The 15,024-nt window shown below is 42.8% G+C and overlaps 1 protein-coding gene and 1 long non-coding RNA gene across 2 annotated transcripts in view; one reads left to right on the forward strand and one right to left on the reverse strand.

Moving 5' to 3' along the window:
- Positions 1–1,321: 1,321 nt before the first annotated feature.
- LOC308479135 lies at positions 1,322–9,131 on the reverse strand. Its single transcript, XR_013987487.1, has 4 exons — positions 9,024–9,131; positions 4,476–4,580; positions 2,130–2,330; positions 1,322–1,946 (listed from the first exon to the last, which is right to left on the reverse strand). It is a non-coding gene; the product is annotated as an uncharacterized lncRNA (long non-coding RNA).
- The window catches only part of ZSWIM5 (zinc finger SWIM-type containing 5), a 123,486-nt gene continuing 116,812 nt past the window's right edge, over positions 8,351–15,024 (forward strand). The window contains exon 1 of the mRNA XM_081009348.1: positions 8,351–9,128. Coding sequence (XP_080865474.1) covers positions 8,417–9,128 — 712 coding nt within the window. The 5' untranslated portion in view covers positions 8,351–8,416. The remainder of the gene's footprint in view (positions 9,129–15,024) is intronic.

The raw sequence follows: 15,024 nt of genomic DNA on the forward strand, positions 1-15,024 counted from the left end.
ACAGTGTGCCTTTCCAGGGCCCACTTGCCCCGCAATGCCTCACTCTGAATAAGGACCCTGAATAAGGATCATTCCTGAGAGAAAAGCATTGTGCAGTAAGTGATAGCAGCCACACAGGATGGTGGAGGAGGGGAAAGGCCATGTTGATCATTTACCACCATGCTGTACACTGAAACTAGCTTGAAATGATGAAGGAACAATTCTGGAAAGCTAATTTGAAGTGTCCTGTTTACTCATAGTTTTTGCTTGATTTATTCATGCTCTTTCAGTCTGGCAAAAATGTTTCCCATGTTATTTTAGTATTTCTAATTAACTGGAGTGAACATGAATGATTAGGGGATGTGTGGTTGGGGCTTCTTTTTGCTGAACTCAGCATTGCTTTCAGCCAAGGCCAGCTGGGCCAGAAGCCTGCTCTCTGGGGTCAATGAGTAACATTTTGGATCTCAACCCCCTTATTAGCATTTCCTCCAGAGGAGAGGAAAAGGCAGTAATTCTTTCTGCAGTAACCCAGGCTTCACATGCCAATATCTTGATATTTGTCAGGGCATAAAATTGTTGGCATTCAGAGCAAATGTATTTGTAACAGAAATATGAAGTAATGTGTTGGATGAGCCTCCTTCTGCGTTGGATGGTTGGTCTTTTGCTTTCCATGTGGGTACCAGGTTTGAAAGGAAGTCTAGTCATTTACAGTTCGGACTGAAGCTGTTCTGGCTGAAGATTCAAAGACAGAACAATTACTTATAGTTCTTTGTAAGACACCTTCATGGAAGATTGAAAACTAAAAAGAAAGCAGAAACCTGGGGGTCAAGTGGCAGCGCGTTTGTGCATAATTTGCCAGCTTTTCAGTTAATACAAATATAGAGACGTCTCAGCCAACTATGGTTGGTGTAAAGCTTACACTGTAAACCATGGTTTCCCATTAGATCTGAATCCAAAATGTGGACCTCATAGCCTCTTCACAATGTGACCCTGGCTTCTCACACAAAGGCCTGCCTGTCCAGTTATGTGCTGCTGTCAAACTGTACAAAGTTAGGAGCTTTATATCTATCTACCCATCAGGCTGCCACTCACAAAGGTTAGATAATATACGGGAGGCGATTATTATGTACAAACCTTTTGAATTTTGTTTAAGGTATAAATATTGCCTATACGCAACATGGTTACATTTTGGGTTTTAAAGGGAAGTTCAATAAACTTGGTTATTTTGCCATCTCAGATTCAGTAGTGTGGAGCACCACTTATTTCACTGCAAGAAAAGGATGTCCTCTCCTTAGGCACTATTTGCCAGCCCTTTGCATCTACTATATATTTTGGAAAGTGATTTGTCCATCTATCTGTCCCTCTGTTCTTCACAGGTTCAGCTGCCTCATGAGATACCATTGCCATACTCGGCATGAGGGTTCCTGAGCTGCGGGTGGAGAGGGGGACAGTTGTTGTTGGAGTTCGGATTCTGGTTGCCATTTTGAATCAAGCTGGAGAACCCAAATGTTACTTGGGAATGACTTTGCCCAATTTTTGTGTGTAGGTTCAGCTACCTCTCAAGATCTCACCACCAAACTCAGCATGAAGGGTGGCAGACTTTGTCACTGTTTGGATGCCGAGTGCCATCTTGATTCAAATCAAATTTGGCATGACTTTTTTGGCATAGTTTTGGCTGCCTCCAGATATCGCTGCCAAACTTGGCATGAGGTTTCCTGAAGTGGGGACAGCAGTCTTCATTGACATTCAGATGCCAGACACCATTTTGATTCAGACCAAACCCTAGAAGGGTGTGTGTTTGGTGCCATTGGTCTCCACCATGCAAGCAAATCTTGCTTGCTGAGATTTGGTTAATAAGACATTTTGCAATTGGAAAAGCTTCTCTGTATACTTGGGTCGCTCCTTGTCAGTCAGCTTTTCTCTTCAGTCAAGGACACTATGCATATATATACTGAAGCTCCTGTTCTCTACAGGGACGGAGAAAAGCTGAGAATGTTCATTATACTTTACAATCCTTGCTTAAACTGCCTGCTTTCTGAACAAAAAGAAAGTCTTGTCTCTTTTAAAATAATAATTAAGTACTGAATATAACATGTGCAAAAAGGAGCAGGGAATCAGAGTGGGGGGACAGAACCCAACTCAGTTTTTACCTGCAGCATCTCATGGTGTTCAGCGTCAAATGGCTGAAAAATCTACTAGCCTAGATAGTTTGATCCTTTGCAATAGACATCTATCTCCACAGCTACTGCAGCTTTCAGGAGCTGAATGAAAGACTTGAGTACAGTATTTTCCACGTTCCTCTTGAAACGGACTTTTAACATTGCTTTCCTCGTTTCTACCACAAGAGGGACCTGGAATATAAAACAGCATTAATTAAAATCAAGCCTATTTCATTTCACTGCAGGAAAGAAAACAAAGCCTCCACCTGGAACACCCGAGAGGCCATGGGTTGGTTAGCCTTTTGTCCTTTCCAACCTGACATCAGCCAGTCATGGAGAACAGAAAATGCGGAAGTGTTCAGAGTGGATCAGAGGGTGGGGGGGGTATTAAATTCAAGGCAAAAGAGTTCACTTGGGCACTCTTAAAAGGACTGATTTGTAAAATTAGTATAGTTGTGCACCAAGTTTGGAATTGATTGCTGTTATTTTACTATCAAATGAATAAAATATTCTTTTAAAAAAGGATATGAACCCGGGTGTCACCTGTGAATGTTTTCCATGTTTCCAACATGGGAAGCATCCTCTTTCTATTTTATTACATGGAACTAGGAGCTTAAGTTTAATTAATTCCTTATGTAAACCTTTGGGCAAGGTTCTAGACATTCTAGATGCCCAGATATAGAGAGGCTTGTTAGGTCAACATCTACAGAGGTAGTAAGCGCCCTTTATTCTTTCCTGCCACATGGGTTCTGCTTATGAGCAGCTCCCGTACAGCTGGGAAAACATTTAAATAGTGCAATCGCAAGGGTGAAAGACGATTGGAAATGACCAACAACTGGGAGGTTAGATAATTTAAATGTTCTCCCAGCTGCATGTTGTGGATAAACAATTTCCATGTGGCGGGAAGAATGTCTAAAAGAATGCAATAACTTGGTGCTTTTAACCTTGATCGAAATACGTATGATACCTGTTTCAAATGAACAGACAATAATAGATGTTTCTTGGATAGAAAGAGTGACCTGAATAAAATAATTTTGGGCGCTCTGTTCTCAAACCTCATGTTTCCTTCAGTGATGCAATGAGCAAGGGGGGAGGTGGAATGTGTGTGAGAGAAAGAGAGACTTCAGACCGGGAAACTAGCCAGGTGGAATAGGGCTGAATCCTCGCTATGCCACAGCCCTGATGAGATCAAATCATGGATTTCACACATCTTTTCAAGTTTGACGTTTATAACCAGAGGCTAACCAGGACTTTAGATGTTTGGATGGTTGCAATTAGCAAACTCTCATTAAATGTTTTGTGCAGGTGGACCAGAGAAGTTAACTTTTCAGAGTGTGAACGTAGATTTCTATGGTCATGAGGGAAATGCCTACAAATGTGAGGGGTAGAGTCTACGAAAGGCACAGGATTTGCTCTGTTCAATTTGTAAGTGTGAAATTAAATCAGTATCTGTAAATATTCCTAATTTTAATAATTTATTTTAGTAACCCAAGTGAAGTATTTGTGCCAAAATGGCACTAGCATGACTGCTTATCCCTTTATAAAATTGTTCATGTACAATGAGGGCATAAATAATTGTAATACTAATTAAACTATTAATATAAAATGTAGCAGCCACATTATCCATATGGAGAAAGTGCTTGTTTGCCTAAGGGTCTGCCTTACTTCATATTCTATTCCGTGATCTTATGTCAGCTTCCTCTTTTTCCTAAACCCAAATCTACACTCAATTATTTGCCCTAGCTGTCCTAGTAAGCTCCCATGTTCACACTTCGGAGTAAGCCCCATTGAATTACGGTAAATGCGAGTTGTTTCTGAAGAAACATGCATAGGATTGCACTGTTTGGTTCTGGGTGTTGCTACACTGTGGTACTGAGTAAGAATTCTGTAAGCACTGTTACTTGGTCATTAGCTTTATGGCTCACAATCATGAAGCATTTAGTGATCTGTAAAAACATGGGACACCATCCAACCCAAAGGTAAGCAGCTTTAAAGCCCATTGATTTGAAAGGGAGAGTTAAGTTTTCTCATTAATATCAATGGGGTTTTAAAAACTACTTAACAGAAGCATTCTCATAATTAGAGCGAGCACCAGCATCTGGCATCCTAGGTGCAGTTTTCAGGGCCCACCGCAGCTAATGCTGTCCACCAGCCCCACACAAATACATGACTGATTTAGGGGAGCCACAATTTTAAATTTCTTAAAATGTCACAGAGTGATGCTACATAGAATGCTCCAAGGCACCATGGGAAATTCAAAATGGTGGCTTCCCAGCTACTTTCTGCTGCCTCCAGAAATACCACCAACTGAGATGCCCTCCATTGTAAGAAGCTCACCAGATAGCACTTTGTCAAGGTCCTGTTCAACCCTGGAGGCAGCCCTCCACATCATCAGTTATTCAAATAGTCACAGTTATTGGCTGGCAGCAGCCACAGTGGTCACTAAATAAAGATATTGTAGGTGAGAACTATAACAGGCACCTTATTTTTATATGTGTTTCATGTCTTTACTAGTATCAGAACAGCATATAACAGGGATATGTATTCTGAGAACTCTTTTGTCTGCTGTCAGTTAATAACCAGATTACCTATTGCATTTGTACACCTTTTCATCTTATATTGAACAGCCAGGTACATCTGGTAGTGTTTAATTGATTGATTAATTAAAAGCATTTAATAATATCCCACAACAAATGTAACATCTGTAGAAAGGACTTTACAACCTGAAAAAAGAGACAATGCATGTATTTTTGTAAACCAAGAAAATCTTTAATAAAAATTATTTTTATAAATTAAAAGCATAAAAAACAGACACACACACACACACACATTTTTAAAATCTGAACTGGCTCTCAGAGAAGACAATACTGTGAAAGCAGGATAGTTCGGAGGAACAAAATTTTGTATCAGGACCTCAAGTGCTTTATTTCTGCTAAGTTCTCATTATTTAACCAGCGTTCCTAACTGTGACAGATGTCCCATATTTGCGTTGGAGCTGTTTCCGCTCCTTTTGCAAAATCCCACCTGCTCCTTCCTCACCTGCTCCGTTTTCAACACTTGAGCTTGAGAAGGCATGCCAAATGTGAGACAGCTTTTGTAAGGTCTGGTCAATATCACTTGCTCTGATGTAACAAAACTAAACCCTGGAACTTGTTAAATTTCCATACACGTTGGGTTAACTTTCTGAGCAGGACAAGGATTCTTTATGGGTTTTAATGAGGAAGAGCAATCAGAGAATAATTTTAATATTGACTTTTGACTGTTTTAGCGTGCAAGTCCACTGGCTGAAGGAGTGCAGGATTTGGTGGAAGCCTCATTATGCTGGCGGAAGTCAAGATACAGATGAATACAGGAAGTTGTCTTCCACCAAGTCAGATACCATTGGGCCATCTAACCTAGTATTGTCTTCACTGTGTGGCAGCAACTTTCTCAGCCCTACCTGCAGAAGTTGGGTATTGAAACTGGGAAACTATACAAAACAGATGCTTTACTTCTGAGCTACAGACTTACCCTATATGCTGCTGGCGTGACAAATTCACCAGTGGAACACCTGTGATACACAAGTGGTTGTGTTCTAGTTGCAAAGGCATGTCCACTGATCCAATTAAAAGACAGAACCTGATCTGATGCCATGTCTCAATGCATGGAGCCAACATGGAAAAACTGGAGACACTAATGAACTATAAAGGATAAAGCAAACCAGTTGCTCTAGGGGTGTTAAACCTCTCCTCAGCAGCTGCTACTTGGGTCACAGTGCTTCCTTTCTTTTTAAAAGAGCTCATCTGCAAAAAGCGGAGAATGCAACTTTTATATATGCAGAAGTCTAGCTGAAACTGTATATGTAGCAGGAAGTCAGCTACTGTGGTACAGGATAAAAACATGGCCAGCTGATCTAGGATTGCAACTCAAAATTAAGGGTTGCATTCAACTATGTTTTACTCCGAGTAGACCTGTTTCAATTATTGGCAATGCTTAACTTAGGTGCACTAATTTCAATGGGTCTACTCGGAGTAAAAGTTAGTTGCCTACAGTTCTAAACTTGAAACATTGACTTGCTAAAGTTTTTGCCAATGTTTGTGCTCACAGCCACCTCAGCAAAGGCAGATCTAGTAACCCAACAACTGTGATACGGTGCTTTGTGGCATGATCTCTTATGTATATCATCATTGATCCAATATTAGAACTTGTGAGGTATCAGGCACTGCAATGTTGCTTCTCCTTTTTGCCTGCTGATGCATAGAAGTTACTCTCACATACATTTACAATGCAATGCAATGTGGTGTCTCTCTTGATAATTTGTGAATACAGGGGCTTCTCTGTATCTCATAAATATTTCTGTTGAATTCACATTGAATGTCATAGTAAATAGCATTTAAAATCTATATTGCCCTCTGCGGTTAATTTTAGTTATCAAAATTAGGTAGATAACCGTTTACTTTTGGAAACATTGGCACCCATGTTACAGAGCTACAAAATCCAGGTTTTCACGTGTTCCACAAAGTAGAACTCTCCCTCTCTATATTCATGTGATGTTGGTCTCTGTGCCTGCCTGTTTATTGTCTGAGGTTATGGATAACATCTGTATGTGTGTGTATGTGCTTTGATGAAAAGAAAACTACTGAGATTGCACAGCATGTGGCAGGAGTTCCTTTCAGCCACTAACTGAACCAGTCACTCCTAACACAGATTTTGAAGTGAGAAGGAGTGATGCAAGGACTTGCCTAGGATTCTATGGAGTGAGTGGTATAGGTCTAAGGATGTTAGAATGTCTTTGTACACATTACTTTGCTTACAGAAGGATACTCTGACTTAGGCATGTTGTGCCTGGAAGGTCAATTGTGCTATGCAACCAGATTCTAAACAGAATTAGGAATGCCTAAACCAGTTTGTTGTGGTAGTCTCAGGCTTGTCTATCTCTGCATAAGAGCCAGCTGCAAGCACTAATGCATGCATACTCAAAATAGTGCTCAGATGATAGCATGGCTACATACTGTTCTATATAGTAAGATAAAAGCAATGCACTTTCCCTTGTGTTCATCTTTGTGCAAATGAAGGTTGTTGTGTTTTCCCCCAAAAGTACAACTAGTTTCTTACAGAATCCAGAGGTGCCAGGGGCCTTTCTCGTGCAATGCGAGGTGTCTGCAATGGGAGCTTGATGGATCCAGAGGTAGCATCATAGAAGATCTATGGAACTGGGTTTAGTCTGTGGGGTACCATACAGCAGATGTTACAGCCAATTGTTTTATATTAGCTTATACTGAATGGCCCAGTTGCTGCCTTGTAAGATAGGAGGAGTACAGATTTCTACCCTCTCAGGTGCCAGTCTCTAGGTTTTTCTGAATTAAGTGTTGGCTCGGCTGTACATTTATATTTTTTTCTAGGGCTTTGTGAGAAGCTGCGAGGCTCATTCCACGGGGCACTCAAGGCATGCCAGTGGCAGTGGGTGACGTTGCAGACTGCAGGTCAAGAGGAGCAATGAATGCTTTTGAGGGTTTGCCTTTCTAAAAGGAGAGATCCTTGCCTAGCAGCCGCCCTCTGCCAGCTGCCCTAGGTAGGCGAGGAGGGACAAGCCGCCTTGCTTATTACTCAGCGGCCAGATAAAGACCTTCTGCTCGTCCTGAGAGGCGCTTCTACGTCTGATCACTTCTATTTCCAGCAGGACTCAGCCCCTTGGGAAGGAGAACGGAGAGCAGATTCCGAAGCTGAGCCTCTTGGCGCAAAGGAATCCCACCCACCCCCAGACCCCATGCGAAAGGTTGCTAACTGGGCAAGCCCCGTCGACGAAGCCCCCCCCCCCCCCCCGCGCAAACAAAAGCATTCTTCGCCCTTCACGAAACGTATCTCCGTGCTTCTTTCCAGAGGAAAAGAGCACTTAGAACGCTACTCAAAGTCAACCTCCTACTCTGAAGAGATTTGCTTTTATTAAAAGGACGTGAAAAGGTGGCCGGGGAGGGGGGAGACGTTGGGAGAATGTCTAGAGGGAGTCCCCATCTCTCACCTACGCAGGTTGAAGTCATGAGAAAGAGCAATTGTGGGGGGGGGGGGAGTGTCAAATGTTCCGAATGAGAGATTCCTTCCACAGGGAGGGGCCACGTGACACCTACCCCCCTCTCCGGTCTCTGGGGCGGCCGCCCACGCCGTGGTCCCCGTCCGCCCCCTCCCTCCGTCACCCCCCTTCTCCGCCGCAGTCTCCTCCCTCCACCGCCCCCCCCCCCGTCGCGCTCGCAGGCAGGCAGGCAGGCAGGCACGGGCTGGGGCTCAGTGGGTCGGACGCAGCCATGGCGGAGGGAGGCGAGGGAGAGGAACTGCTCCGGCCGCCGCTGCCCGCCGCGGGCTCGCCGGGCCCCAAGCGCCTGTGCTCCCGGGGGGTGGGCGCGGCGGTGGCGGCTCCCCGCGCGGGGGACTGCCCGGGGGGTCCCGTCGGCGCGGCCGGGGCGGGCGGCGGCGCGGCCAACGCCGTCGCGGTGGGGCCGCGGGGGTGCTGCCCCTCCTCGGGCGGGCCCGGCCCGGGGCCTGTCTGCGGGCCGGCCGGGCCGCTGCTGCCGCTCCAGCAGCCCGAGTCTCTGCTGGACGCGGCGGCCAAGCGAGTGGCGGGCAGCTGGGCCTTCGAGCGAGTGGAGGGCCGCTTCCAGCGCATCCCCGAGCCCGTGCAGCGCCGCATCGTCTACTGGAGCTTCCCCCGCAGCGAGCGCCAGATCTGCATGTACTCCAGCTTCCAGCCCGGGCGCCCCGGAGGAGGCGGCGCCGCCGGGCCCGGCAACGGCGCGTCGGCGGGCGGCACGGGAGCCGCGGGCAACGGGACGGGCGTCGGGGGCGCCGAGGACAGTCCGGCGGCCCCGGCAGCCGCCACCGGCGCAGCCCTTCCCCCCGGCGCGCCCCCCCTACCGGCCTCGGGCGTCCCGGCCAGCGCCGCCGTCACCGAGGGGCTCCCCTTCCGCAGAGGCATCCGCCTGCTGGAGACGGGCGCCGTGGACAACGTGCTGCAAGTGGGTGAGTGAGGCGCTTCGGCGGCGGCGGCGGCGAGAGACCGCCCCTTCTGCCCTCCGCCGGCGCGTCCGGCCGCTGCTCCGCTCGAGGATCCTTGGTTCCCCCTCTTCCTTGGCCGTCTCGCGTTTCTCTCGCTCTCCTTCCCAGGCTTCGCCTCCGCTTCCTTCCCCGCTGCCTCTTTGCCTTCTCACGGGCTGCCCTTTCATTCCCCTCCCTCCTGTCAAATGCCATTCCTCTTTCCCCTCCCCCCCCCCATACTGTATCCTTTTCCTCGATCCCCTTCCCTCCCTCTCTCTCTCCACCCCCAACCTGCCTTTCCCCCTATTCTCTCGCTCGGTCCCTTATCTCTGCTGCTGCTTCTGTGCTTTAAGACCCTGAAGATTTCCCTCCTCCAACAATCGCAGCCTTTTGTCTGGTCTGTTTGCTGCTTGACAGTATCCCCACCACCACCACCACCACCCCGGAGGGCGGAGGTTGGAAGGGAGAATGAGAGGGTGTCCCCCACACCCCATGCAAGCTCTGCTGTGTGGCGGGCTTGAGAAGGAGCCGGCTTTGGTCTCTTTTCCTTTTCCTAAAGTAGGGGTGTTGCTGTGAAGGAGATGTTGGGGGGAAGTTTTCCAAAGGACGTAGGCAGCTGCCAGCATCATAGAGACCTGAACTTGCTTTGGGAAAGGATTCGAACTCTTTTGTCAAAGCGCCTCCCCCTAACGTTGCCTGCTTCCAAAACCCCTCTCTCCCACCCGTGGGTTAGAGAAGGACCAAACCCCACCCCCCAAACATCAGAAGATGATGTCTGTAGGGAAAGCAGGGTTAGGACACCTTGCAACGCATTATTGCTCCTTGCCTATAGAAAACTCTTATTTGCGTTTAAAATGAAATAATACATAGCCTTCTATGCAAATACTTGAGAATCTCATTGAGCATAACAAATGGGATTATTTTAGGAGGAGTGGGGGAACCAAAGTAATGTATAATGTATAACTTTTGCTAGTGCCTGAATGTTTGGAATTTTGTCATCATGGCATTCCATTTCTTGTGTGAGTATATGCGTGATATAGATTCCATTGGAAACTGAAAATGGAAATGAAGTCCTTGACTTTATTGACATTCAACACAAGGGTTATTATTACGAGCCTTGTCAGGGGATTCGTAAGTCTGAGTGAGTGACAAAGGTTGTTTTCCTCCCATCCTATTTCCCTCCTGAAATCTGCTTTTGTGAAACGCTAGAAATAATCTGTTTCACATTGTTAGTGGAGGTGAATGAAATGAGTGTTCCCATTAAACTGATATTCTGTTATAATTTTGTTTTGCACATTTGAAATGTAAATTCATTTTATGCCAATGCCCATTGCCATGTATAAACGTCCTGTTAGGTCCCCCCAGATTTTTTAAAAAATGTTTTACTCTTACAGACAGTATGTGTGGCTATTCCACCCTCCTCTTGTAGAAAAATAGGAGTTAGTCAGTCAAATTTATTTGCAAAAAAATTAGTCATCACAAAAATACAGGCATGATCAAGCTGAAAGATGCAGTGCTCAGCACAATTTAAGTGGTTGTACAGATTTTTATATATCTACACATTCCCTTAAAAAAGCCTCCTCTGGAATGCTTATACCTTTTAACAATACATAATTAAATTATATATTTTTTTTCATACAAAGGGCTCAGTTATCCACTATGACTAAAATAATAGGTGGTTGTAGGAGTAAAGAGCTGAAATGGCAACATGAAACAATGTTGTGAGAAGAGAAGTAAGTCTATGAAGAATCTCTGAATATGATTTGACTGTGGAGTTTGCAATCCTTGGATTACAGAACATTTACATCTGATATGTACTTCAACAAGAACACAAATGGTTTATTAAACTTCATATCAAAATAGGTATGAAATCAACTTTAGATTTTATAATGGATGACTCATTGACATGTGAATGTGAGGACTAGAGGTTTTTGGACTGATTTGGTACGGCAAATTAAGAAACACTTGTTTTTTAAAGAATTTATGATAATAAGGTGAGCAACCGAGTGCAAAATTCTGAATAAATAATTCTTAGTATTTCTTGAATTAGAAATATAGAAGCCTTTGTAACTTATTTTGTACTGTATTATCAATATTTACTGCAGCAGCTGGGGTGTTTCCTCTAAAGATGACTCTTCTTAAAATATTTGGGGGGGGGAGTAGAGGATTTTGGAAACGACACAGGGAAATGGTGAAGGAAAGTACACACAAAGCTGCAGATGGAATGCAACAATTTTTAGACTGAGAGCAGACCAGTTTATCTAGGCTCTCTTCCATTGATATGTCTTTGCCGTATCATGGTTCCATGACTAGATTAAGTAGCCTCTTGCGGTTTGTAGTTCGCAACAGGGCACCTGATTTTGTCAGGTACCATGCTGCATAAATGCAAAATTTAGCTGCAAACAGAATACCTATTCAATGTAAATATAATGTTTTTCTAATACAGGAGGGTGGGAAAGGGAGTTTTTTCTTACTGAACATATGGAAATATTCCATAATATAGGAATTGCAACCTCTGCTGCAGTTACCGACAATAAGAAGTTGTCAGCTTCCATTGATGTTCTCCCCCTCTCTTTTTAAAGTTTACAAGCCATAGATAAATTTATAACAGGGCTGGAGAATGAGATGAAAGACGGCTGATTTAATAGGGAAAGGAGTTGGTGCACATTTGCATAATACTGTAAGCCCTTTCCTAGAGAGGAGCTGAAAGAGAATTTAAATAAAACAAAATGCTCTGAAGTGATGAATGTTTATCTCATGCAGATGGTGAGCATAATAGTTTCCATATCTGTACTGGTAACCACATCTACTAATGTGTAAGATAGGGTAAGCCTTACCAACAAAGAGGTTTGTTGGTCTTGGAAGCATTTGCATTGAAATTGGAACTTTTGATTCTGTGATGTATGAGAGCCTTTATGTTTTAAGGGAAAATATATACTGGCCATGAAATAAATAAATAAAATGTTAATTTATAATAAAGACCATCTGTAGCTCTACTTTTTTGTATGTTCATAATATGATCCCATCCATTCATTTCATTCTTTGATGTCTGTGCATACTTGTTAAAATTGTATGGATGCAGTTAATATTGTTTCAGGACATCCAATGGATATTTCAAATAAAGACAAGCAAATATTTGTTTTATAAGTGATCAGAACAGTAGTGGTGGTCTAGATAAAAGATTTTTCATATATATTTAACCTTTTGGTGCCTGGTATTCTAGAGATCTGAGCAATGTTTACGGTGTATGGTCAATTAATAATTCCTTCATGCTTAGTAAAACTTAAACACAGCTTAAGCTTGATCTCACTAGAGTCATTAAATTGATTTTTCAGTGTTAGAAGGCTGCTGGACACAAGCATCTTTGTCTTTTGTTTACATAAGACATCCTTAGCTTTGTGTGGCAGTTATAGTAGGGTTGTTTAGAAATTAGTAGATGGATAAAGGAAAGCTTAAAAGAACGGGGAATATTGAGCCTTAACATGAAGCACACTGTTTGTTGGGATCCCTAAAGGAGGGAGTCGATTTTTAACAAGTTAATTCAGGTGCAATAAATTTCCAGGAACTATAAATAAATAAAAATATTATATAAATATAAATAAATAGCAATAAAAATGTACATGGAAGGTATTTTCTTTGGAGAAAATATTGTTTATGGATATTGATCATAAACTTGTATCCAACATGTTGTCCAACACAAAAAGTTCCACTTCTGGTTTGCACTTTTAATTTAATATTGTTTGTCCTTGAGTTGATGCTTGCATACTCATAAGCAGATGTCTCATTTTTAGATGGGGTGTGTGTATTTGTGTCTCTTTATAACTGCAGTACTTTCTCAGACAAGGAAAGATACATTTACACACTGTCAGCCATAACTATCAAGCTTTTTAATATAGAAAATACATCCAGAAACCTGAAATTCACTGTGTTTTATATCCTGCAATACTGGAATGCTCACAGAGAAGTGTATGTGCGCTTCTAGATACATGAGGGGAATTCACTTTTTAAAAACTTACTGTGGAGCCATCAGAAAATTTTTAAAAATATATAATCATCAGGGCAATCTTGTGTATGCTTACCTGTAAGTCCCATTGAACACAGTGTGGCTTTGAATAAACATGATTAGGATTTTGCTGTAAATTTGCTTTCACTTTCTTCCTTAGACTTTCACAATTCTTCTGATGTTGTGCTTCAGGCAGTTTTGTTCACATCTGGGCTAAACATTATTCACCAATTGGGAATCAACATATCTACAGGTGTGGAGAAGAAGTCTGAGTTTTGGATTAGGACCTGGAAGACCAGGGTTCAGATTATTGCTCAGCCATGAAGCTCACTGGGAGACCTTGGGCCAGTCATTGTCTCTCAGCCTGATGTACCTTACAGGGTTGTAGTGAGGATGAAATGGGCAGGGGAGAACCTTGAGCTCTTTGGGGAAAACACAAGAGAGGAAGTCAATACAAAATAATTCAATTAATATAGCTCTTTTATGTCAAAACTGAAGACTTTGAAAATTGTTCAGAGGAAAAACAAACAAGCGTTTCCACCCCTGATGCCTTGTTAAATTGATAGAAATTGATTTGAAGTATCAGTTAAAAACAGCAAAGTGTTTAACTTTGGGTTTGGGATGATTTTTGTTGCTGTGTTGTCCCAATGACATCACTAGGAGGTACTGCTATTGCTCCTGAAACAGTACAGTATTGTGAATGGCTCCTAAAATTTTAATCTACAAAGTCTTTGATGACTATGCTATTTATAAATGTTTAGGACTGTAGCTTGCATTCTGCACTATTTTACTTTGTTCATCTAAAGTGCCCAGTTAAGCATGCTAACGTCAGAACAGTTTCAGTGAGAGTAACATGTGTCTAATTATGTTCTCAATTTCTTCCCAAGATCTAAATTTAGTAGTGTAAGGAAACATTGTTGCAACTTTCACTTTTAGACATAAACTTGACCCAGATTTGTTGCCAATCTCTGAGAACAGTGTTGTTAAGAAATTAGCAATAGTGAACAGCTTCTACTAAATAAAATGCATGTTTCGCCATTGTTTTATGTATATGGAATAGCATGTACCATACTTTGATTCAGTAATTATTTATATTTTAAGAGTTGGGCAGTTGTACCCAAACCAGCATTGCCACAAAAGAAAAAGGATTTATTTTAACCAGTTAGTAAATAGAACAATTGATGCAAAACCTATAAAATGTAGTTATACTTTGTGTTAGCAAAAATTCTATTCTACTTTTTAACAACTTGCTCCCATAATTTAAATTGATGTTACAGCTCAAATCTTACAGCATAGGTTTTATCCCAGGAGGCACAGATACTTCTCAAAGCATATTTGTGGATAATATAAAAAGAACATTGAGGGCCACATCACAGGGCAGCAGAGGTGTTGATTACTGGCAGAGAGATCAAGGCAAACAATAACTGGAAACAGGATTGTTTTAGGGTCTGTACAGATGTAAATAGTTTGCATGGTTAGCCTTCTCTGGATCTCCAGCTTACCATTTTTTTGGTCAGACGTCTAGCCTTCCTCAGAGTAGTGAGCTCAGAAGCAATACTGTAATTTATTTCTCTTTTCATAGGAAGTAAGCTATGAAAGTGCTTATTTGCTGGCCTTTGTGATAAAGAAGCCATGGAGTAAGCTTGGATTGTTGGCTATGGTTGCCACCAGAATTTTCAGGACTGGGGTTTTGCCTGACATGGAAAAGTTTACACATGTTTTTTAGGAAACCAGGTTAAGAGCCAATACGGGCTTAGAATTTCCTGTGAAGTGGCACAGAAAGGTTGGATGAGTTCCATGTTGCATGGGCCGAGTGAACAACACCCACATGATGACTTCTGCATACAGTGGCTTTAACATTTAACAAAGCACTTGCTT

Source organism: Podarcis pityusensis, assembly GCF_964106645.2.
Source record: "Podarcis pityusensis genome assembly, chromosome: 6".
In the NCBI taxonomy this organism is placed as follows: Eukaryota; Metazoa; Chordata; class Lepidosauria; order Squamata; family Lacertidae; genus Podarcis; species Podarcis pityusensis.